Here is a 24,998-nt window from a genome sequence, read left to right as displayed (position 1 = left end):
TTAGGCATATTGCTTTGCTAATAAAAAAAAAAAAAAAAAAAAAGGCTAGCTTAGTTCTCTAATGAAAAAGTGGACCAGATCTTAGGACTGTCCATGTTCTCAGAGAGGAAGACAACAGCTGAAAGGTACCACTTCTTAACATGTTCATATATTTAACGTGATCCCAATAAAAATCCGGAGGGGTGGGTGGAACTAGCAAAGATGATTCTAAAATTCACTTGGTAGCCCTGACTGGTTTGGCTCAGTGGATAGAGCATCATCCCGTGGACTCAGGAGTCCCAGGTTCGATTCCGGTCAAGGGCACGTACCTTGGTCGCGGGCACATTCCCAGTAGGGGGTGTGCGGGAGGCAGGTGATTGATGTTTCTCTCTCAATCGATGTTTCTAACGCTCTCTCCCTTCCTCTTTGTAAAAAAAAAAAAAAATCAATAAAATATATTAAAAAAAATAAAATTCCCTTGGTAAAATAAATGTCCCAAAAACTTGAAAAAGAGCAGTAAGAAAATACTAGCTTTCTAGAGTTTAGAACTTATAATAAAGCCCTAATAATTTAAAACATGAAAGAATAAGCTGATAGAACAACGTCATTGTTAGATGTTAAGGTGTGTGAGTTCAGTGTGATTAAAAAGACATTTCCAAATACTGGTGAAAGGTGGCATTACTCAGGGAGTAGGTTGGTAAAAAGTAAAAATTGTGGCATTATACAAAAATGACGAACTGGGAAAAGGTATTTCAACTCCAAGTAAAAGGGCCAGTCTCTCTGATAACATGAAGTTATCACATAAACTATAACCTTATAGCCGCAGTGCATTATGCTGGCACAGGTCACAGAAAAGGAAATAAAATAATGTGAAAAATGCTTCATCTCACTCATCATAGAATTGCAAACTCAAACTATACAGAGAAGCACTTTTTTAATCGATTAAAATCTGGAAGCTTGGTCATACCCTGAAGCTGTGAGGGAACAGATTTTCCTACAGCGTCGGTTGAAGTGTGAATTGCTACAGCCCCAGTGAGGAGATTTCGCAGTAATCTGCCATTCCAAACGACCCGGAAACCCTGCATCGGGGGCTCTGTCCGGAGCCCCGTTTGGAAATGGAGGAAGCAGTGTATTTATAAAGTCTGCATTGTGCCCTCGCTTGTGGTGGCAGAAGACGGAATTGAACTGGCCATCAATAGGGAACTTGACATTACATTAATCCATACAGTAGAACACTGTGCGGCTGTAAAAAAAAAAAGTTGAAAAAAACAACGCTCCACATAAAGGCTCAGAACAATGTGTTCTGTGCTATTGTTTGTGTAAAAACAGGGAAAAACAACAGTGTGATTGTGTATTTCTTGTATCTATAGAAGGAGCTGTGGAAAGCTGCCCAGGGGATTGGTGGTAGTCACGTGGGGGCGGGGCGGGGATTAGGTGAAGGGACAGGTGCTCCCTTGGTACACCCTTCCGTTATTTTGAACCAGGGGTCTTCAAACTACGGCCCGCGGGCCACATGCGGCCCACAGAGGAGTCTGATCCGGCCCGCCAGGTTTTTTGGGCAGTGAGCGCAGCCGAGGTGTTACAGTAGGAATTAGTAGTTCATATAGTCCGGCCCTCCAGCTCTCTGAGGGATCGTGATCTGGCCCCCACTTTAAAAAGTTTGAGGACCCCTGTTTGAACCATTCAAAAGCAAATGGTTTGTTTAAGATAATTTTTCTACCAATTATGAGTAAACACTGCATTACAGAGTGAATGCTAACTGAACAGATAACGCTTCTCTCACATATGTACGTATGTGTGCTTACTAATGATTAACCGTGCTTCCGTGTGCACGTGCTGGGATACCGCAGTGTGTTCTTGGAAGTGACCAGCGGATTTTAGTCAGATTACATCAATAATTTGTAAGTTAAATTGTTAAACATAGATTTTCTAATATAAATTAATCTTCTTTTAAAAAATGTTTTTATTGATTTCGGAGAGGAGAGAGAGATGGAAACATCAATAATGAGAATCATGCATCTGCTGCCTCCTGCACGCCCCCTACTGGGGATTGAGCCCGCAATCTGGGCATGTGCCCTTGACCTGAATTGAACCCAGGATCCTTCAGTCTATTCACGAGCCAAACCAGCCAGGGCACAAATTACTCTTTTATAATAAAAGCGCTTACAGCCCCGGCCATTGTGGACCGGTCTGAGTGTTGTCCTGTTCACCAAAAGGTGGCAGGTTCACTTTCCAGTCAGTGTGCATGCCAGAAGCAACCGATCTATGTTTCTCTCTCCCTTCTCCTCCTCCTCCTCCTCTTCCTATGCCTCTAAGATTATAAAAATAAAATAAAATGCATTTACAAAGCTGCTTTAAAACTTATTCTGTGCTTAGGGAAATCACTGTATCTAAAGTAATAAAACAAAAAACCTTGAGCTTTTCATTTGTAATAACATCCACTATCCATGTTCAAATATTGACCTCACACAAATCTTTTTTAATCTTCAGCAACGTCGGCTAGCATAGACCGAAGCGCCCCTCTCGAAATAGGTCTTCAGCGGTCTACTCAAGGTACGTCTTATTGAATGTTTATCTTGGATTTTTAAGAGCCTATTCCCAAACTATACATTTCCCCCCAAACTATACATTTATTGCTTTTTTTTTTTTCTTACAGTCAAACGAGCTGCAGATGAAGTTTTAGCAGAAGCAAAGAAACCACGGATTGAGGTAACAGTTTCATTGTAAGGTGATTCCTATTGTTAAAGAAATCGGGATTGTGTAGCAATAAGAAATCCGTGCTCATAGTATCCTAGGAGCTTGTTTTCTGGGAAAACTATAAGGAAGCTACGTGTTGGACCAATGACTTTATATTCCTTATTGATGAAAGTGTTGGAATAGATCAGCGGTTGGCAAAATTTTTTTTTATGAGTCAGATAGTAAACATTTTAGCTTTTTTGGGGTCATTTAGTCTTTGTTCAGCCACTCCACTATGTTCTAATACAATATCATTTCTACTCTGATCCCACATATATTTATTATGATTGTCTTTTTTTAAAAAATTTTTTTAAAACATATTTTTATTGATTTTTTACAGAGAGGAAGGGAGAGAGCTAGAGAGCTAGAAACGTCGATGAGAGAGAAACATCGACCAGCTGCCTCTTGCACACCCCCCACTGGGGATGTGCCCGTAACCAACGTACATGCCCCTGACCGGAATCGAACCCGGGACCTTTCAGTCCGCAAACTGACGCTCTACCACTGAGCCAAACCGGTTTCGGCTATTATGATTGTCTTTATGGAAGTGAAAGCAGTCTTGAAGCTGACATAGGGCTAGCTTTGTAGGCAGAAAAATACGTGAGGGAACGTTACCTGCGGGCTTTTTCCTTCTAAAAATGAAACTTTAAAATACTCACCGAGCTGCGACTGTGTCCAGGATGAAGAGTGTGTGCGCCTTGACAAGGAGCGGCTGGCTGCTCGCCTGGAGGGGCACAAAGAGGGGATCGTGCAGACGGAGCAGATCAGGTAAGGATCCCTCCAGCGGGAAGGGAGTTTAATGCACATTCCATTAACGTTTAGAAGAGTATTCGATTTGGCGTGAGGTATGCGGGTACGCCTTAGATTTCTAGGGAAAGTTGCCCAGAATTATGTAAAAGGAGTCAGATAGGAGATGCATCTTCAGCATCTGCTATGAAGCACCTGCATCCTAATACCCTGTTTCCCCGAAAATAAGACAGTGTCTTATATTAATTTTTTCTCCCGAAGTTGCGCTAGGTCTTATTTTCAGGGGATGTCTTATCTTTCCATGCGCTAGGTCTTATTTTCAGAGGATGTCTTATTTTCGGGGAAACACGGTAGAATAAACCAGTACACTGTATCAACTGTAAGGCTGCCCAAACACTTCCTAACTTTTCCTCATTTTACATTGTGGAAAATGACACTGAGGTCCAGATTGTCACCTTAATGAAATCTACGCTCAGTGTTGTCTTTCTTTATGGTTCTGAACGTCTCTATTTACTGTTTTGCCTATGATTTGGAAACCGAGTAAAGAGAAGGAAACATCAAAATATGGTTTCACCTTCCAGACATGAAAAGGAATGTATGTTTCTGTGGCACATAAAAGCCTCCTACTACAGTATATTGTACAGTATGACATGCAGGTTTGAAACTTCAAAGTAAATTTCAGGGAAAACTTAAGTTTTGAATTCTTTGCAGAATGAATTTTTCACTCCCAATTCCTTCCAAGGGTATGTGTATGTGTGTACTTGGCATAGGTAGAGGGATGTAAACAAATGAGAGTATGAGAAAATACATAAAGCACCCATAGCAATGAATTCTATTTTGGGTGGGGAAGACAGTGAAAAACTGTGAAGATTTCTGTTGCATTGGCCCAGCGTCTAAGGAATTCGTACTATTTCTACAGGGGCTCGCTATAAAATCTTACTTGATCCTAAAATTTGAAGCATGTCATTTTTAGATAAGAAAACCTTAATTATTGCCACTTAAACTTAGATATTGCCGTGAACTTACAAATGTAACCCAGTGTATTTTGATGTGCTCAAGAGAGCCTTTAAAAAATGCGATCATTTAAAAAAATGAATTGCTTTCAGGTCTTTGTCGGAAGCTATGTCGGTGGAAAAGATTGCGGCAATCAAAGCCAAAATTATGGCGAAGAAAAGGTCTACCATTAAGACGGACTTAGACGACGACATAACGGCGCTGAAGCAGCGCAGCTTTGTGGACGCCGAGGTGGACGTGACCCGGGACATTGTCAGCAGAGAGCGCGTGTGGAGGACGCGGACGACGATCCTCCAGAGCACGGGGAAGGCAAGTGCCGTTGGCCGTGTGTGCGGAGCGTGGCCCGCTCCTGGGATCTGAGAGGGGGGTTCAGGCGCTCCGGGAGGTGTCACCTCACCTCGGGACGAGCTGGAGAACGTGGATTGCTCGGTGGCCTGTTCGCCGTGTGGTCCGCCTTGTGGTTGGTTGGTGGCCACCGAAGAAGCTGATGGGAAAGTCTTGATTTGCCCTCATTCGTCAATCCCAGGAGCGGCCCACTTTTCCTGTTGACCAGATTTCGGGGTAAACCCAGTGAACAGGGAATATTGATGTCCAGCTCTCTGGTTAATATTAATTTTTCTCTCCACGAAGTAGAGAACTTGGGAAATCAGTCAGTGAACATTCATTGCATGTGTTTTCTGCATTATATTCCGGTTGGTGGATATAGCAATATTTATTTATTCCTTATTAATGAAGCCATCCTGTTTTTTAATCCTCACCTGAGGACATTTTTTTTCTATTGATTTTTAGAGAAAGTGGAAGGGAGAGGGAGAGAGAGAAACACTGATGTGAGAGAGACACATCGATTGGTTGCCTCCTACATGCTCCCGACCAGGGCTGGGAGCCTGCAACCGAGGTACGTGCCCTTGACCGGAATCGAACCGGGGACTCTTCAGTCCTCAGACAGATGCTCTATCCACAGAGCCAAATCGGCAAGGGCTATTTTTTTGTGTGTGTGGCTTTTTTGTTGCTGCTGGATTGTGGGATTTTCTTCTCTCTCTTCCCCTTTCCCCTTCCTATTCACGATTACAAATAATGCATTAAAAAACACCCTTGTACATAAACCTTTGCATTCATGTGCGTACAGCAGAAGTTGAAACGCTAGAAGCCAATTTCTGGTTAAAGGAGATGCGTGCTTTAAACTTTGAAAGATGCTGGTGTGTCCATACCTTAAGGGGCCTCCAGAAAGGTAGCGCTGGTGTTTCACCTTCGTAGATTCGGCTGTCTTTTCCTCCCCCACCGCCCAGGGTTCCCCCAATGTTAGTTCCCCCCTGACGCCCAGCTGTCACTGGTGATGAGTGGTGAGACAGTTTGTGGAGGTGTGAGATGGCTGATAAAACTGGACTTTTATAGGAGTTTCAGATGCAGATTTTGGGTTCTGGCCTCACCTTGACTCCACCCACCATTTCGGCAGGAATACAGCTGCTAGAAAAGAGAAGGTGACGGGAAGACTCGTTTTGTGCTCTGACTTGTCTCAGGCACTGGAGCTCAGCACTAGGACTCATTCCGCAGACCTTAGGTTAGGGGGAAGTCTGAGACTGCGAGGAAGCTTCTGTTTGATACTCATTCTTACTGCCCGCGGTGGGGCTCCTAGTAGTTGGATATTGTCGCTTACATTGTTCTGCCAACGTTTATTATAACTGCCTAAGAATCTGCATTTTACAGCAATGGAAGGAAACATAGGTGATATGCCCTGCCTGCCTTTTAGACCAGATGTGAAGTGTTCAGATAACTGAGATCAACAACTTCTCTCGAGCTCTAGGTGGCAGGATTGTGCCATCATTGAAAGCGTAGTGTTTTCATTGAGTGTTGGTACCACTGTTAAGTTTGAAAAACAGGTTAACTGAAGAATTGCTTGGGAGCTAGGTTTGCTTCTGTTTTACCATTTTAAAAATAACTGACTTGACTGGTGTTTTCTCTGTAGACTGTTTTTTTCCTGCTAAACTCAAAAACTTTGTAGGTACTCATAGCCGGACTAGACCCTAAGATTTTAGACCTTACTTTCTGAGTTTTTTGAATAAAAAAATAGGTTGAAGATTCCATGAGAAATAGAAGTATGTACTCTTATGGTTATTGCAGGCACCCCACATAAAGCAACCAGATTTTATAATGCCGTTGAAAACACATTTTTAAAGATGTAAATTGGTATTCGTGCACTGCGGAGAAATTGACAAAAAGAGATTCATTATTTCTGTCATACAAAAAGAGTGGACAACATTTTGACTCATTTTTCCAGACTCTGTGTCTCTCACACAATACTGTATTAAATTTACAGTAGTGAGACTTGATTTTCATCACTTGATAATAAGTTTGGATTAAGACTTCATTTGCATTTGTCCCTGTGCTCACCTTTGCCTGTCGGCGTGCATGGGGACCTGGTGCACTGCTGGCCTCTTGGCACGAGCTGGCATTGGCACCACTCTGCCAGCGGCCGGCCTGTGTTCTTTGCCTGATGATGTCTGTGATGAGGTTTTATATGGATTGGCGTGATGTTGGAGAAAATGCACCTTCCCTGGAAAAGCTGGTGTAGACTCCTTTTCCAGGTGTCTGTGTGAGGCCAGATTTTCTTGCATATACTTAGACCAAGACAAAGCAAGCTAAAGCAAATTCTAACTGTAAAATGCAGCTCTCTCCTAGTAAGCCCGACGTTGAGCTTTGCAATGCAAAAATGTTAAATAGCGTCACTCTTTCTTGTCCTTACTTTCTGTGCATTTTGGAAAATCGTTTTTCACACAAAGGGCTGGTCCAGAAAGCATTGAGATTTCAGCCAGGGGTCCCTTGAAATGAGTGACGTCACGCCATTGACTGTGAGTGAGGGGTGGCTACACAGACCAAGAATGGGTTTGGACTGAAAAATACAAAAATTAATGAAGTTAAAATAAAATTATAAAAGTTAAAAACATTTAAGAAAGAATGGGGGAGGGGCACACGTCATGCCTTCCACAATAAAGTTGTGGTTTAAGTCCTGGAGGAGCTGTGCCTGCCGATGAGGAAGCTGCAGAGAGGACCAGGGTTTTCACACGAGGTGCCGTTCAGCACGCACTGGCGTTCTGGGACATGTCCCCGAGGATGAGGGGGTTGTAGCTGTTGATTCAGAATGAAGTTTCTCCTGACAGCACACCTGTGGTGTTCTCTTTTAGAACTTCTCCAAGAATATCTTTGCCATCCTTCAGTCTGTGAAAGCCAGAGAAGAAGGGCGTGCCCCCGAGCAGCGACCGGCCCCCAACGCAGCGCCTGTGGTAAGTTCGGCTCGGCTCGCTGCTGACGCTGGGGCTTTATTGAAAGTGACGCGCGGGTGCCAGTGTTATCATTTTGAAGACATGTAATCAAAGGCTTTCACTTAGTAGTTTCCATACCTTATGTCCAAAGGCTGTGAAGATCCTTCTCGCCATTAAGAGTCACTTGAGCAGTAAATCTTACCTGCAGACTTACCTGTGTTGGCTCTCGTAACAAAGGAATCTTCTTTCTTTTTTTTTTTTTAATTTTTTTAAATATATATTTTATTGATTTTTCACAGAGAGGAAGAGAGAGGGATAGAGAGTTAGAAACATCGATGAGAGAGAATCATCGATCAGCTGCCTCTTGCACACCCCCCACTGGGGATGTGCCCGCAACCAAGGTCCATGCCCTTGACCGGAATCGAACCCGGGACCCTTCAGTCCGCAGGCCGACGCTCTATCCACTGAGCCACACCGGTCCCGGCAGGAATCTTTCTTACAAGCTGGTTGATAGGTCAATTCATGGTGGATAAGCGGCCACATGCCTACCCCGAGGAAGTCTCCATTGGAATATCACAGGCATCGTCCTTATCCTGGTGAATAGTCTTCCATAATAATGTTTTATTTCTGAATTACGTAAATGCGTAATGTTACCGTATAATAAATATACGTACGACTACATTTTATTTCCATAACAAGCTGTTGAGAGGTATACCAGCTTCTTTGTCACTTAGTCATCTCAAGAATCCTGTGATGCAAAAATATTATTCCCATTTGATAGGTGAGAAAACTGAGAAATAGGTTGCAATTGCCCAAGTCCATAATCCTCCTATATACTAAAAGGCTAATGTGCAAATCGACTGAACCGCAGAATGACCGGTCAGTTGATTTGCAATTAGCCTTTTATTACATAGGATTATTGTTACAGCTGCCATTGTCATCGTATTCATTTAAAGATGATGAGTATTAAGTAACAATAGACTATGAACATGGAAATCACCGTTCATTTTCCTACAGGATCCCACATTGCGAACCAAACAGCCCATCCCAGCTGCCTACAACAGATACGACCAGGAGAGGTTCAAAGGGAAAGAAGGCAAGTGACGCGATGGGTGTCTTCCACATCCTGAGCCCTCGTCTCTGTCTACAGCATTGCTTCTCTGCAGTGACAGACCTAATCCTTGTCATTTTGGGACAGGGCTTTTCCTATATGTTACGACTTCTTATGCTAATAGGTTCTTCTAGTGGTACTGTAATAGAGTGTTAGATGGAATAATTTGGGGGTTACATTAAAAAGTTTACTCAATCTAATTTAAAAAAATATATATATATTTTATTGATTTTTTACAGAGAGGAAGGGAGAGAGAGAGAGAGCTAGAAACGTCGATGAGAGAGTAACATCGACCAGCTGCCTCTTGCACATCCCCTATTGGGGATGTGCCCGCAACCAAGGTACATGCCCTTGACCGGAATCAAACCCGGGACCCTTCAGTCCGCAGACCGATGCTCTGCCACTGAGCCAAACCGATTTCGGCCTCAATCTAATTTTTAAAATAGATATTTTTATTGATTTGAGAGAGAGAAAGAGAGAAATATCCATGATCGGCTGCCTTCTGTATGCCCCACACTGGGGATGGAGCCCACAACCTAGGCGTGTGCCCTGACCACGAATAGAACCATGACCTCCTGCTTCATAAGGTTGATGCTCAACCCCTGAGCCATGCCAGCTGGGCTCAATCTAAATTTTTGACACTTCCAGCCAGCTATATAAGCATTGAACACAGTTGTGGACACTGTGTTAACCAGCTTCTGCCCACCGGCCTCGATGGTGTGTATTCAATATATTTTTGAGACTAGGACCCTTATAAGATTTTATCTTCGGAAGTGCATGATTTAACGTTATGTGTATGGTAGATTCAAGGTTTTATTATACTGTTGACCTGTTAAAGATATATTCTGGGGTATTTAGATTTGTGATTGACCTTGAAATACATAAAGTCTAATAGAAAACCCTCTTTGTTTACAGAAACGGAAGGCTTCAAGATTGACACGATGGGCACGTACCACGGGATGACGCTGAAGTCCGTGACGGTGAGTCCTCTGGCCACAGAGCTGCCTGGCTCCCGCCCCTCAGCCGCCGTGCTGACGGAGAGCTTCGCTCTGTTTTCTGTTCCAGACGCTTGTCTTTAGTGCGGTTGTGCTGATGGATGTGTGTGGAGGTGGGTGCCCAGGTGTCCTTGTCGCCTTTGGTTCACGGAGTTGAGTGTGTGTGAACCTGCTGGGATGAACTGCAAGTAGGGGATGCTCCCTGGGGAGCGGATTTAAAGACAACAAGGGGTCAAGGTCAGTTTGGAGGGTTTCTCGCCATGGTGTCTTATGCTTTTTAAGTGAAATCCCTTACCTCTTTAAGAGACATCAAAATTCATTGTTATTGACGTGTTCTTGGGACAGAACTTGCCTCCTGGCCATTCCCCAGTCGCACTGTTGTGGGACCGAGTTGTTTTCCTTTGGTAGCCATCAAAGGAAGTCTTTCATGGTTATTGTCCTTTTTATGTTGGTCTCATCGGAAATGCCATTAAGTTGGTTTCAGTATTGAACTGCGCAGATAGGGAAGTCGGTGATGGTTCTTACGGTGATTCTTCTGCAGAGCAGTCTTCCTCACTCCAAGGGCAGCCTCTCCTGAGGAGTGTCAGAGCGGGGGGCGCTGCTGCCCGCTTGGTGGTGTGTGATTCCACAGAAACAAGCACCCAGGACGGTCGGATTGCTAGCACTTCGAGCGTTTTAAGACTGATTTTTAATCTCTGCTGGCGGCCTGATTGATGTGAGCAGGCCTTACAGAATACTTAGAGAAAGTGCGAACTCAACACTTTGTACGTGTTTTGATGATAATATTTCATAACGATCATAAGTTATTGAGATTTTTAGAAATGGATGCCCAGCCAGGGTATTTTGGTAATATTTGGTAATATTTCACAAAGCTCATAATTTAATGAAAGTTATTATAGGAATAGAAGCAACCCAGGTTGTCTTTACAGTTACAAGTCTGTGTAGTTGGTTGCTAAGGAATTTTGACTTAGGCCAAGAAATGCATTTCCTAATAAAGGCTCCAGAGGGCTGCAGGCAGCTGGGGGCTTTTTTGAGCATTTCCACAAAGCCTGTGCTTGGGCTCTATACTGTGTGAGAAACACTGGACTAAACAGATGTGGTGGTGCAGGAACCTCATCGTTTTAATAGTTGAATCCCGAGTACGGACTGGATCCCAGCTGATCTCTCCGCGCTCGCCTCTCCGCCCTCCGGTGGGCATTGGCAGACCCTGTGTGGCACCGGTCAGCTCCCGGGAGGCCAGCGGAGGGCGGTGGGCTGAGAGTAGGAACCGGTTCATACGGGAACACTTGAATGCGTTGTCATGGATTCCTTCCGTGAAAGGGGCCGTTACACTAAGAAAAGGCCACGGGGCAATGCTTTCCGGTATATGGTGAGTAAGAGGAGGTGGTGAAGCTTTCTTTGTTACTGGGTAGCAGCAGGGAGCTTGCAGGACCAGAGAGAGGGAGGGCTGGAGAGAGAGAGATAAGCTCAGCGTCTCAGAGGTCAAATGCAGCGAATGTTCCGCTGAGTCTGCACATTCCCCGTATTTATCACCGACACCGGCCAGGTCAGTCCCTCCTCCTCCTCCTCCCGGAAGCTTCAGCTGCTGATGGCTTCGTGCTCCAGGGAAGGGAGTTCCTCCAGAAACTGGCTTCGCAGGTCCCCTGAGCACCGGCCTGGGAGCCGGATGGACTGTCCGGTCATCGCCGGTCTGTTTGTGGGGAGGCAGAGGCGCTGGTTTTCTCTGACCTCTCTTCCTCCTCCATTTCTTCTCTGTCTGACCACGTGGGATGGATGTGGAGGACGGGAGACAGTCATTAGACCACTAGCAGCAGAAGGTGGCCCTGACTTTCCCCAGAGACTACCCCCTTCAGAGCTTCTTCATAGTCTTATTACCTTTATTTTTCTTACTGAGAGTGCCCACTCCAGGGAAACCAAGAAACCACTTCCGTTCCTGTCCAGTCCTTCTTCCCGTGTTTGAGGAAGTGGGGTAACTGCTGAACGCTCTTCAGCTCTCAGCGGCGAGATGCTGTGGATTACGATAAAGGACTCCCTAGTCTTCATTAGGCTCCCATTTTTAAGAAACCTATTTGCACGTTGTTCACCTGTTCCCGTGAGAATCTTCCAGTTCCGCCCGACAGGGTGACCAGGTGGGAGGTGGGAAGTGGGTGGAGAGGTGCATAAAGGCTTTGTGGATCCTGCCAACTCGGGGGGAGTCCGAGCATCTCTCCCAGGGCCCCGGAGGCGTGTCCATCCTCACGGTCAGGGTCATGGTCATTCCCAGGTCACCTCTGTGGTAGACACTGTCTTGGTACCGTGAGTCACAGGGCAGGTAATTTTCTATTCCAAAAGCATAACCAGGGGTCTTCAAATTACGGCCCGCGGGCCACATGCGGCCCGCAGAGGAGTCTGATCCGGCCCGCCAGGTTTTTTGGGCAGTGAGCGCAGCCGAGGTGTTACAGTAGGAATTAGTAGTTCATATAGTCCGGCCCTCCAGCTCTCTGAGGGACCGTGATCTGGCCCCCACTTTAAAAAGTTTGAGGACCCCTGCATAAGACAGTATCGCTCTTTATTGTAACTTATTTACCTCAATCAGTACACCTCAAATCCCTTCAATTTTGACAAAGTTATCAGTATTGAGCATGTTTTACCACTTCTAACTTGTAACTCCTTCTCAGTGTCTTTGTAGATTAACCATCCGCCATGTTTTAATATGGATATGATTTTATTGTGTGTGTGTATCAATATATTTTTATTGATTTCAGAGAGGAAGGAAAGGGAGAGAGAGAAACATCAACGATGAGAGGGAATCATTGATTGACTCCCTCATGCATGTCCCACGCTGGGGATTGAGCCTGCAACTTGGGCATGTGCCCTGACCACTGAGAAACGAACTGTGTGACCTCCTGGTTTGTACAATAGATCGATGCTGAACCTCTGAGCCAGCCGGTAGGGCCTATTTTATGCTAGAGGCCCGGTGCACTGCGCCCTCTCGCAATCTGAGGCCCTTCGGGGATGTCAGAGAGCGGCTTTCGGCCTGATCCCTGCAGGTCACCCAGAGGGACCCCTCGGGTGCACAATTCGTGCACCAGACCTCTAGCATTCATATAAGATCTTTGGGCCCTGACCCCGTTTGACTCAGTGAATAGAGCGTTGGCCTGCGGACTGAAAGGTCCTTGGTTGCAGGCACATCCCCAGTAGGGGGTGTGCAGGAGGCACTTGATTGATGTTTCTCTACCATCGATGTTTCTAGCGCTCTATTCCTCTCTGTAAAAAAAAAAAATAAAAATAGATCTTTGGTTCATCTCTTCCTGCCTACCCCTCCCCTCCCTTCCACTCCCTTCACCTCCCTCCCCCCTCTCTCCTTCCTTCTGAGAGTCTATTCCATGTTTCCATGCCTGTGTGCTGAGTGTCTGCCCCCTGGTGGTCATTGTGCATCATAGCTTCTGGCTAGTCAACTGGTTGGCTGGGATCAGGCCTAAACAGCAGTCTGACATCCCTTGAGGGGTCCTCCTAGATTGGAGAGGGTGCAGGCTGGGCTGAGGGGCACCCCCCCCCCCCCGCCCCGCCCCGCCCCTAGTGTACGAATTTCGTGCACCGGGGCTCTAGAATATTTAATAACATGCTGTAATTGGGTGTTTAGATATTTCCTTGGGTACTTTTCTGCTGGCTCTTGGCAGTTTTAGTTTGAAGTATCAATTCCTAGGTCTTCGTAGATTGGTTTAAATCTTCAATGAATTTCCATTCTTTTATATAAGTCCACATTCAGACTTTATTCTCTTAGCTGTCTTAGTGTTTCTCTCCGATGCATTGGATTGTCTAGTTAGTTCCTCCCTTCCCCTCCCCCACTGTGCCAAGCCTCATGGGATCTTTAATTCTAAGTTTTGGTTCTTTTCCAGGTCTTTTTCTTGATGGATGTTTCTTTTGTGTTGTTCTTCTTGTCTTTCCTGCTTCTCATGTTCCTCTGTGAGTGACTGCTCCACTTCTATTTTAAAAACACCTGTTTTTAAACTCTTGCTTCTGGTATGGTAAAACTAAGTTCTCATTTAAAATTTAGAATGCTCTTTTACTGTCAAGTTGAAGATCTGTTTATTTTGAATGTTTAGGAATTAAAGCTTTAGAGATTTTTATTTTAATTGCAGACAAAGGTCATAGCAATCATAGAACTCAGACAATTGTCTCACTATTGAGGTTGTCACAGTTTATGTTGTCATTAAAAATCTTACATTTAGATTTTTAAAGTTTTAATTGATCTAATATTAAATCAATTAGACATTTTACATATTGCAATTTAAGTCAGAAATAATTGATTTAATTTTTTTACTTACAAACAATGAATTTTGGACACTATCAGTCTAATTCTCTAAATTTGGTAATTTTAGATAAAAGCTTCCATTTTCTTACAGATGTCTTTTTGTCATATGTATGTGTTGTCATAAACATTCTGGAATTGAATTTCATGTATAGTTTAATATACCAAACTGGAGAAGTAAAATTAAGCAGGTCTTTTAGCCTTTGATTAATGTAGAAGCCTTTTAGTTTTTTTTATTAGAAAATCCAAAAGCTCAGCTTCTAATATGATTAGAATATTATCATTTATCTTAAAATTCGGTACGAAGTTCTTCAGAGTGTTTTGAGGAACTGTTGAGTTTTAACATAGAACTCTATTATAATAACCAATCATTCTGTTAGTAAATGTCTGGGTACATTATAATTTACCAAAAACTTTGGCTATATATTATCAAATGTATTTCTCCTTATAAGAGTTGCTATCTTAAAAATGCAAATTTATGACATAGTAGTTTATACTTCTTTACTAATGCATTATGTAACTTACCCAGTGACAAATCTAATAATCGCCATGTTATACGTTATATTTCCAGTTGCTGCCATACTTTCCTATGTGAAGAGTAGTCGTTGAAGTTACTATGGTTACTGGTGCTGTATAATCCAGAGGTTCTCAGGTCGCTGGACAGTCCTTTTACGTGTTTCCTGATGGCTCTTTGTTACGTTGTCCCTAGAGATTCTTCCAGATTCTCTCTCTTGGCAAATGGTACCCCATCCCCTCAGTGCCCAGGCCAGGGTCCTTGGCATCATTTCTGCCCCTTACCTCCCTCCCCTCCCCTGCTCTGTCTGGATGTCACTGCGCTGACCTTCCCAGCATCTGGAGTTCCTTATCTCTGCGCACTGCCCCCTCCTGGCCAGGCTTGTCCCGTCTTCCCGGATCACACAGCGGCCTCGGAGCTGGTCTCCTCACTCTGCCCTGCCTGCCGCTCCGCTTCACACCCAGGAAGGGGGAAGCCATTAGGGTGAGCCAGCCTCTGCCTGTTTCTGTTTTCCAGACGCTTCTGCTTGTTAGTGGCTCCCATGGCGCGTGGGGTTAACCACAGTGCTTACCGGGCACTGCGAGTCTTCACGCAGCTCTCCCCGCCCCTTTCTCTCTACCTTTGGCATCAGGTCATGCCATCTCCCTCTCTCATCTGGTTATCGTTCTGCCGGTGAGCATCTCCCAGCTGTTCGCGGGAGCGTTACCCCGGCAGGGATTTCTGAGCCAGGAACACGGGCTGGAGACCCCCGCCCCGCGCTGCATGGCGGGCGCCGCGCTGTCCGTGCTGTGCACCAGCCTGGTCGCTGGCATGGTGCCCGCAGTGTCGTCTGCTTCATCCAGCACGGGCTCTGCTCAGGCTGCGCTGTGACAGGAAGGGCCTTAGATGCGTCTGTTTCTGTACACACTGCATGCGACACCTGGGCGCGTGCACATATGCATGCACATGTGTGTGCACACATGCACACACACCTTTTTAAACCTCAGGAGCAGAAAGGAGAGATTTCCTCTACACCGAGGGAGGATTCCTTTCGCCTTTCATCAAACTTCCCTCCTGTCCTATTCTGGCAGTCTTTTTGTAATAGGGACTTTGCTAAGAGCTCACAGTGTTAGCTCAGCGCTCAGAATTACTCTGTGTAGAATAGAACACAAGATTACTGAGTTGAAAATGAGCAATAAATTGCTTACAAACAGAATTCAGCATCTCAAATACTAAGTACAGTGTCTGATTCTGCTGTTTACAAATGTTACATTTCTGTTTCGATACAGCATCTTCAGAATTGAAGGTAAAAATGATCCTTATTAGAATAAAGATAACTAACACCCTGACGACATTAAGATTAATACGCTTAATTACTTGTATTAAAGAAAAAACACTATTTTAGAGTTAGTAGGGTTAGTATTTCCTGATTTTAAAACGTATCACGGAGCCAACCAAAATCACCGCAAGCATTTGCACCACAAAACGCAGCAAAGATGTTCTGTTCACTCTTTTTATTAAAAACTTGACAAAAGTGCATCGTATACATTGCTCGTCCTAGAATCAAGTGTTCTTCAAACATTCGTAGTTTCCCCGCCCCCCGGAAGGTGTTCACAGGTAACGCAGACTGTTTGTCATCTGCCGAATTAGAACCCCAGGTTTTGTAAACTTGGCACCGGCGAGGAGGGGGTGCCACGGAGTGATTAAGTGTTGGCGTGCGTGCACCTGCTGTCAGGATGTAAACTCCCGTCCGCTGCCTGGCAGCGTGCAGCCCGGGAAGGGATTGAGTGAGCGGCTGTGCGTGCTCTCTCTGCCTTTTATCTGCTTCCAGCAGCACCCCTGTGCCCGTAAGTCATCGCCCTGCCCCAGCGAGAGGGACCCCTCTCTCTCCACAGGTGTGCCAGGGGCGGGCGAGCACGCCCAGAGCGTGGTCCTGGCTCACTGAGGGCCAGCGCGGCCCTGCGCCGGCCAGAGCGCACATCTGTCCGTCTGAAACCTCCCCTTTGTATAAAAACTTGAGCCTGAGACACATAGATTTTTCACATTTTATCACATCATGTCAGAAGACTTTCCCCCGATATATGTGAGTCTTAGGAAAAGAAAATGAGTATTTGCATTGTGTGTGTGTGTTTTTAAATAAGAAATGAGATGAGAACTCACGGATAAATCATCTGAGCTTTATGACTGTGTTTTTGCAATGACTCAGCTGAACCTTATTGCACAGAATACAGTTTGCAGATCCCTCAGAGTAGTCAGGTCGCCACATTGGTCATTTGCACAATGACAAAGTCTCCTTAACGCTGACGGTGACGTTTTATTTACATTAATTCTATATGCTGCATCTAAAATGAAGGGTCTTTGGACTGTCTCCATTTCTTAAATTAAAACTTACGAGGAAAATATAGGCAAATACATCTTACTGGCCCCTAACATGAGACTCGAGCCATTGACATAGGCATGCTTGTTATTGCATGTTAATACACAGAACCCCCTGACAGTTCTCTTATAGAGCCCCCCTCGGGTACCCTTCTGTTTCATAATGTATTTTTTTTTTTTTTAAGAATTACCGTCTTCAGGAATTAAAAAAATAGTTTTGGGACTCTCGTATGCGATGAGTTTTAACTAAAACCTGTCCTACGCGTATGATCCGTTGTCACTATCCATGCTCTTAGCGGTATGTTACAGATTGCACGCCCGAACCGAGCAGCGGAGCCCCGTGGCCCCTAGTGCAGCTTGCGGTGGCGGAGCCGGCCTGCCTTGTCCTTGGCCGCGCCGGCACACGCGTTGTGCTTGTTCTGCTGCAGGTGGTTCCAGTACTTGACCAGCTCGCCGGGCTGGAACTGGTGGGAGGTGATGAGGTGGCTGTACTTGCAGCTGGAGTAGGACACCCGCCAGTGGTTGAACACAAACTCGTTGGGCGGGGGCACGGGGTCGATCCGCAGCTTGGCCAGGCAGATGCCCACGTACACGTCCTCCAGGTGCAGGCGGCGGATGCCCAGGGACGCCCGGAATATCTTGCCGGCCAGGTCCCCCGAGAACACGTAGCCCGTGCCCGAGCAGAAGACGGGGTAGCGCTCGCTGGGGTACAGGTCGGGGGGCATGTACCACTTGCTGGCCCGGTTGCGGTTGGGCGCGTAGCCCCGCATCAGGTAGCCGGTGAAGAAGTTGCGCCGCGGGGGCAGGTCGGGCTTGAGCAGCTTGTGGATCAGGTACTCCGTGTTGACGAACATGTCGCTGTCCGTCTTCATCACGTACGGGGCGTGCGGGCAGTAGGTGGCCACCCAGTGCATGCCCATGAGCGTCTTGGTGGTGAGGTTGTAGTAGGTGTCCAGGTAGTCCTGCTGCACGATGTCGCGGTGCCGCCTGCTCTCCTCCAGGAGGGCGCGCTGGAAGGGGCTGTGCACGCTCGGGGTCGCCATGCCCAGCAGGAAGATGCGCGCGATGGCCACGCCGGGGGCCAGGCTCTCGTTGCCCCAGGTCTGCCGGATGGCCCTGCGCGCCTCCGTCTGCTCGGGCTCTGCCGCGATGAGCAGGACCAGGAAGGGGCTCCGGTCCTGGCACTTGGCGGGCTCGTTGATGAGATAGCGGAAGCGGTGGGAGGGGGGGTGCCCGGCGCCCCACTCGCTGTAGAGGCTCCCGTTGGCGCTGAGCGTGTTCTCCAGCCCCGTGACCCCCTGCGGCGCAGGGTCCGAGTCGCTGGCGTTGGCCGCCGCCTGCGGCCTGGGCGTGGGGGCCCCGGCGTCCCTCCAGAGGCCCCGCAGGGCGCTGTGGTTGGCCTCGCTCTTGGGGGAGCGGAACCCCCGGAAAGTGTAGACCACGGGGTTCTCCTTCAGCCCCGCCCGGCCGGGCAGCCAGTCGTGGGGGCTGAAGAGCAGGAACATGGCCAGGAGGGAGGCCAGGGAGAGCGCCCCCACCAGGGGGGCCCGGAGCAGCGAGCGCTTGGCCCAGCAGCAGTGCCGCCGCCGCCACGGGGGCATGGTGCCGCCGCCTCGGTCAGCGCTGGCCCCTGGTCATGGGCCCGCGGTCACGTCGTCTCCCTGGCGGGCATCCTGGAAGGGAAAGCACACGGTTACACATGCCCAGTCCCGGACCTGCCTGACAGAGACCGAGGATGCTCAGATCAGGGCAGACAGAGCTCAGAAGCCGCGGAGAGGTCGCCAGGTCCAGAGCTTGGGACCTGTTTTCCCGTGGGAACTCCTCAGCAACGCGCCGGGCAGCAGGGAGCACCGGGCGGGAGGGTCCCTTCGCTTCCTGGCTCAGTGGCTCTGGCCCTGGGTACTTGGGGTCCCGGTGACAGACGTGACATTGTATGTGCCTAGATTCCTCGAGAGCCTGTCAGAGGGCCCGGAGCAGGTGGTAGTTAACATGGGTTGACATACGATTGGTGGCTGTGCACTGTCAGGGCCTTTTGTGCAAAATGGCTGGTATCATTTCGTGGGACAGACGCGCGAGGTTGATGGTGGTGGAGTCCGTTCGTCACAGAGCACGGCCCGGCGTGTGCCCGCGCCCCACGGTGCCGGGACAGGCAGGGAGGAGATGCACCTGCCAGATCAGTTCTCAGGCTCCAGTGCCTTCCGTGCGGACTTCAAGGAGGAATAAATGATGAGCAGTTTCAAGCACTAATTTTACCCTCGCACTTCAGGTAGGAGGGGTTAGGAGACCGTTTTCCTCACTTACACTTACGATGGGTTTAAAAAAACATAGCAGCTAGTTGTCTTTAATGACCTGTGACCCCGGCAGACTGTCACATGTCCCAGTCAGTCTCCAGGTTAGGATCAAGCAGTCTTCAGATTTCTTACAAAACATAGGTGCTGCTTGCTATCTTATCCAAATACTCAACATTTCAAACGGCACAAAATGCATCTTAGAGATCCTCGGGTTACGCTGTGTTCTAAGTTTGTATGTTGAGTATTTGTTACACTTTTAGGAGTTTTGCTAGATCACATTTAGAGCCCAGACTTTTAATACAATTACGGGTGTCCCTGTGGGAGGGTCATGACCCCGCATCTAAGAACTGGCTGTCAAGGTGCCCGGTGAAAGCACAGATTAGGTCATGGATTCAGCGTGCCCTGAGTTTTTCTGGATCCGGGCATGGGGGTGGAGGTAGATAAAGCCGCTTAGCTTGAATTCTAGTAAAGGAAAAAAGTCAGTAGAAGACTGATATGTAATTTTAATTTTTTTTTAGTTTTTATTTTGCAAATTACTTCTTTAAGCAAAATAAAACCAGTGAATTAAAAGTTTAATGTATGAAAACCGGTCTGGTAGGACCATTAGTTTTATTTGAAATGAACACACATGTATCTATATGCATAGATACATGTGTGTTCATCAGCCTGTGATGCTGAGAGATTCGTGGTTAATACCGAATTTGCTTAGCTCTGACATGAAATTTAATTATTTTTGGGGAAATAAAGCTCTTATATAACTGAATAATTATAGAGTAGAATTAGCATATATAATGTGAAGTACATTGAAAGTACTGATTGCAAGTGTTATGCACACATATGTGAATGAAACAATTTCTGTTCTGGTGACAACCACTAGAGGGAGCAAGGAGCTGGGAGTTTGAATAAAGTGCATTGTGATCTAGCACAGGTTGGATGGTTTCAGTGATCTGAAATGATGCGGTACTTTTAGAAGTTAGTGTTTCTCAAATGAAGGAATTTATCTACCCGTTCTGTGAGATAGTGACTTTTTCAAGTTTGGGGTTTGTAAAAACAATCTCGTTGGCTACTTATCGGAGTTGCCTGACATGAATTTTAATGTTACATTGCCACAGTGAAGACCACGGCTCTTCATTTTACCAGCAAAATGTTACATGTTGTCCTGGGTGAGCTCAGCTGGAAAGAACAGAGCCAAGTGTTCCGAGTGGGTGCTCCTAAGCTTTTGTTTTCCAATGGAGCATTGGATAGGCAGTCACGGTTTGTCCTCCACCCACAAAGGAGCCGGGATAGAAGTGGGATGGGGACGGATGCAAAAGAATCAAAAGTTGCCTTGAAAATGTATTTGATAACGGACCTGAATATCTCAAAGCTGGGTGAAACATGTCTGCTTTCTGTTGCCATAATGATGCTTGGGATGTGATTGAAGCCCCATCACAGAATTGAATCTTTCACAAGTTTTAAGTTGGTCGTTTAAGAAGCAATAAATACAAGGCCAGGTGCTTAAAGGAGTGTTTGAATAAGAAGATAGAGTCATAAGTTGAGGTGTTTTTGTGAAAATACACCTGAAGTGATATCTCTGAAGTATTTCAGTGTTACAGAAAACACAAAATATTACATGTTGTAACCCAGCATAAGTCCATGGCTTCTGGTTCTGGGTGGCTTTGTAGCAGTGGGTGGTGGAGATGCATCTGAATTTAAATTCATGGCGTCTGTATGTTTATAAATATTAAGCTGCTCAGGCTTAAAATCAGACACCCATTTGTTATTCTCCCATTGGTAACAGTGCGTGTGCTAACCTTAAAAATCACTTATTAACAGTTTCTCTGATTTTAAATTTTTCCACTAAAAAGAAAGTAAAGTTATGCCCTTTTATTATCATAGTAAAATTATTCTTGAATTTCCGCCTGTTATATTTTATTTCTTAAAATGTGGGAACGAGACACAGTTCCTTTGTTTGGCATGCTAAGTAGCTGTGCACGTTCAGTTTCCAGCATAGAAACAGCTCTGATTTATCTCCCGTGTGATTTGTATGCTGTTTCCAAGCCATTAATGCGTATTCACGTTTTCTGGGCGGAAGTTCTTGGAGAGAGTGTTACAGTCTAATATTCAGTTTGCGCGCGCGTGTGTGCGCGCGCATACACACACACACACACAGTGTTCTTATCATTTGTCTTTTAAAAGTGTTGGCATCTTTAGTCTATTGATACAGTTCGAGATTTAAGTGGTGCTTGAATAAAAAGTTCTATACTTTTGAGCTATCTAGCTTATAAAAATGTTTAGCAGGTGCTTTTAACATTGAGAGAGAAAGCCCCTAAGAGAGAATGGAGATTTTCACAGCCATCTTTTTTAAATACCATCTGATTTCATTCTTCCTTTTTTAAAATTTCATTCTGAAGTGGGGTAAACATTGATGGGATGAGTGAGAGTTGATGCTGTGATGTGAGAATACCAGGGCCCGATAAATTGTGAAATCTAATTTTAGAATGCATGCTTACGTGTCTTTAAAATGTTTGCCTTTTATGATGCTGAGATAATAGCTTATTGACTTTTGCTGTGAAAATGAGCAAAAATTAGGATCTTTGCTAGACCTCTAAAATTTTTTTTAGAAATATCCTTGAGTTCCTGAGTCATGAGATGTTATTACAAGGAGGATTGCTGCCAAGATAGTTTATTAGGTGCGTTTGCCCTGCCCACACAGGCCTGGCAGTATTTGGCTACCTTGGGTATCGTAGCCTGGTTCACTGTGGCTAGACTTATCTTTAATATTTTGACCTTGTAATGCTATAAGGATACGCTTGTATCCAAGTGGTTTCCTATTATGCTTTTGAATTTCACTTTAAAAACGACCACCAAGAGCAACCTTATCTGCGAGAACAGGCTGTCGCCTAGAATTGCAGCTCCCTGATTCAGATGGGGTTTGCAGCCAGCGCTGGCATTTCTTTGTTGCAGTTATTTTCATGGGCACGGGAACATGCAAATCTGCTGTGCGCCGTACACACACACGCCCATGTGATCTGTGCAAACGCTCCCCTGGTCTCCACCGCACGGCGATGCTAACGGCCGGTGCTGGCTGCCTCGGGGCGGGCGGCTTTGGGGAAGCCGGGGACCAGGGGCGGCCAGGAGGCCGGGTTTGCTCCGAAAGGCCTCGGGGAAGCTCTGGCCGCGGAGAGCATCTCCATGAACTTCCTGCGTGTCTCCCGATGGCCATCTTAGAGGAGCCGGCCTGTGGCTCGGGAGCCGGGCTTCCATGTGACCTAATTTGGCCGAGGCTTGCCATGTTGTCTTCAGAGGGCTGCGATTCCCCTTTAAGTTTTAATTTCTCAGAGAATCCCAGGCGCCTCCCGCGCCCGCTGCCTCTCTCCTGCCACCATCACCGCCCTCCCGGGCTGCCCGATCCCGGGGGGAGCAGGGCCAGAGCCCCCCGCACAGTGACACCCCCAAACCCACCCCGGACCCTCCCCGTGCCAAGGGCAGGGCTGGTGCACCTGGGCATCAGCCAGCCAGCAGCCCGGCTCCGGGCAGACCCCGGAGGGGCCATCACACAGACAGGGACCTACCTTCCCCGGCGGCCAGGCCGCTGGCGTGGAGCGGATCCTGCCCCCAGCACCTCGGGGCTCCGGCTGTCAGCGGGAGGCGGCCATCAGCTCCGCACATCCCCCCGCGCTGCCTCCGCGCCCGCCGTGCCCGGGCTGCCCGTGTCCACCTGCCGCCCGCCGGCCCTCCTCCTTCACGGGGGCGCCGGGCTCCGGGGGCCCCCGGCCCGCATCGTCCCTCCGAACAAAGGAGCCGCCGCCGCTGCTGCGGGAGCTACATCTGCGCTCCGGGCCGGACAATGCAGGGCCGTCCTTGCTGCCCAGGATCCATGTTCCCGGCGCCGGGCGCCTGGCTGGCAGGGGCGGTGCTGGGAGGCCCCGATCGCCGCCCCCGGGGCCTGGCAGCTGCAGGGGCTCCGGGCTCGGGCTCCGGGCTCCGGGCTCGGGCTCCGGGCGGAATGGGAGGTCCGGGCGCCGCGGCTGCCGCCCAGGCAGCAGCAGTTTGAATGTGGGCTTGACAGATGTGCCTCTGACAGAGCAGAATCGCACGTCACTGCTCGGCTGGCGCCCACGTGACCGCTTGCATTCATTTGGACCCGAAGCCGAAGGTGGGGGGAGCTTAGACGGTGCTTCTGTGGCAGATCCGGCCCCAGCGCGGTGGTGGGTGCAGACTAAGAGGATGGCGTGATTAGCAAGTGAATGGCTGTCATTACATTTTATCTTTTTATCTCATGTCCCTTTTTTAATTCTTTTACTTTATGCTTAAGCACAGGCTTTCTGAATGTGTTCAGGGTTAGATGTTGATTTCCGTGTGTGTGTGTGTGTGTGTGTGTGTGTGTGTGTGTGTTTTACACGGTTTTATAGGACACCACAATATAAGCTTTTACATGTAAATTGATCTGATTTCACCCTTCAATGCACTGCTTCCTTTGAAGTTTTTCTCCCCCTCCTTTCCCCTCCCCTCCAAGTTGCCTCCCTTTTGCTAATACCTGGTTCGGGCCCCTGGGCCGTTTTCTTTGATCTGTGACCCGGACCCCACCCCCGTTTCTGGGGCTTATGTAAGGCAGCTGCCCCCTGCTCTCCCGACACCCAGCGTGGTACAGCGCCTGCTTTGTTCTTCTCCTCTGGTGCCTGCTGTCCTTGAAGGCAGAAAACTCCATCCTTAATCACTTTTCATGCGAGCACTCGTTTTTTATTTATTTTGCCTTTGTTTGGAATTCCACGGATGGTAACTTTCAGCAGGAGGACGGGGTAGACACAGCGCTCCTGCGAAGGGTCTCCTGTGGGCAGGCAGGCTTTCTGATCGGGTCCCTGGTCCCCGTGTTTGAGGTGGGATGGTCGCTAGCTGTCAGGGAGGTTTCGGTCCGCACAGACATGCCAGGATTTCTTGGTATTTAGTCTCCTGGGCACCTCCTTTTTCCTGCAGCGCATTGGGGCGTTGTGTTTGTTTTAAACAGCTTGAATTACCAGTTTTTCCCCAATTAGGGACACTAACTCCTAGAAATGTGTAGTTTGGGGACTTAAGCTATATGTTTGTGGCCCTGTATCCCCAGCAATGTCTGTTATATCCAATATAGCCTTTCATTTCCTATAATTTTGATTATCGCATGTCAGTTCATGGAGGAAGTAGAGATGCTAGAGATTAATTCAGGATCAAAGAAGAATCCAAAGTCCGCACACTATGTATTTACAGTATGCTTTTAAGGAACACAGAACTCAAATACAGAGACCTGCCCAAGTGACTCTGAAGACTGTTCTGTGAATGTTATTGCCAGGGGCTGGCTCAGGGTCAGGAAGTGGGTGGCATGGAGGAAGGACGAAGATGGGACGTGAAAAGGACCACTTTCACTGCATTCCACTTTCTTTTTTAAAACCCTCGCCCACGGGCATGTTTTTATTGATATATATATATATATATATTTTAGTTTGAAGGGGGAGAGAGAAACATCCATGTGAGAGAGACATATTGATCAGTTGCCTGCTTTTCGAACCCGGTGGGGAACCGAACCCGAGACCCTTCCGTGCGTAGGAGGATGTTCCAACCCCCTGAGCCACACTAGCCCGGGTGTAGATTTCATTTTCCCATCTTCCCAACTTTGAACAAGGACCCCTCCCCCCAAGCCTGGGTTAACCAACTTTACACACACAACCCTGCTGAGCTCCCGCCGGTCCTGCCCC

The 24,998-nt window shown here is 47.2% G+C and overlaps 2 protein-coding genes across 2 annotated transcripts in view; one reads left to right on the top strand and one right to left on the bottom strand.

The window, feature by feature from the left end:
• Window positions 1-24,998, top strand: part of CDC73 (cell division cycle 73) — a 45,517-nt gene that overhangs the window by 5,232 nt on the left and 15,287 nt on the right. The window contains exons 4-10 of the mRNA XM_084868750.1: window positions 2,470-2,532; window positions 2,636-2,688; window positions 3,395-3,483; window positions 4,569-4,785; window positions 7,656-7,754; window positions 8,751-8,829; window positions 9,760-9,824. Of these exons, the coding sequence (XP_084724876.1) occupies window positions 2,470-2,532; window positions 2,636-2,688; window positions 3,395-3,483; window positions 4,569-4,785; window positions 7,656-7,754; window positions 8,751-8,829; window positions 9,760-9,824 (665 nt within the window). The remainder of the gene's footprint in view (window positions 1-2,469; window positions 2,533-2,635; window positions 2,689-3,394; window positions 3,484-4,568; window positions 4,786-7,655; window positions 7,755-8,750; window positions 8,830-9,759; window positions 9,825-24,998) is intronic.
• Window positions 16,123-23,228, bottom strand: B3GALT2 (beta-1,3-galactosyltransferase 2). The gene is made up of 2 exons (XM_084868749.1): window positions 22,845-23,228; window positions 16,123-18,672 (listed from the first exon to the last, which is right to left on the bottom strand). Exon 2 carries the CDS (start codon window positions 18,598-18,600, stop codon window positions 17,347-17,349), a length of 1,254 nt encoding a protein of 417 aa, XP_084724875.1. The 5' UTR covers window positions 18,601-18,672; window positions 22,845-23,228; the 3' UTR covers window positions 16,123-17,346.

Source organism: Pipistrellus hanaki, assembly GCF_964339955.1.
Source record: "Pipistrellus hanaki genome assembly, chromosome: 20".
NCBI classification, from domain to species: Eukaryota; Metazoa; Chordata; class Mammalia; order Chiroptera; family Vespertilionidae; genus Pipistrellus; species Pipistrellus hanaki.
Note: the sequence above shows the minus strand (reverse complement) of the source record. Positions and strands in the feature narration are given on the sequence as shown.

Bases quoted from the DNA above. Each gene is read 5' to 3' on its own strand.
- B3GALT2 (XM_084868749.1), bottom strand. From the start codon at position 18,600: ATGCCCCCGTGGCGGCGGCGGCACTGCTGCTGGGCCAAGCGCTCGCTG.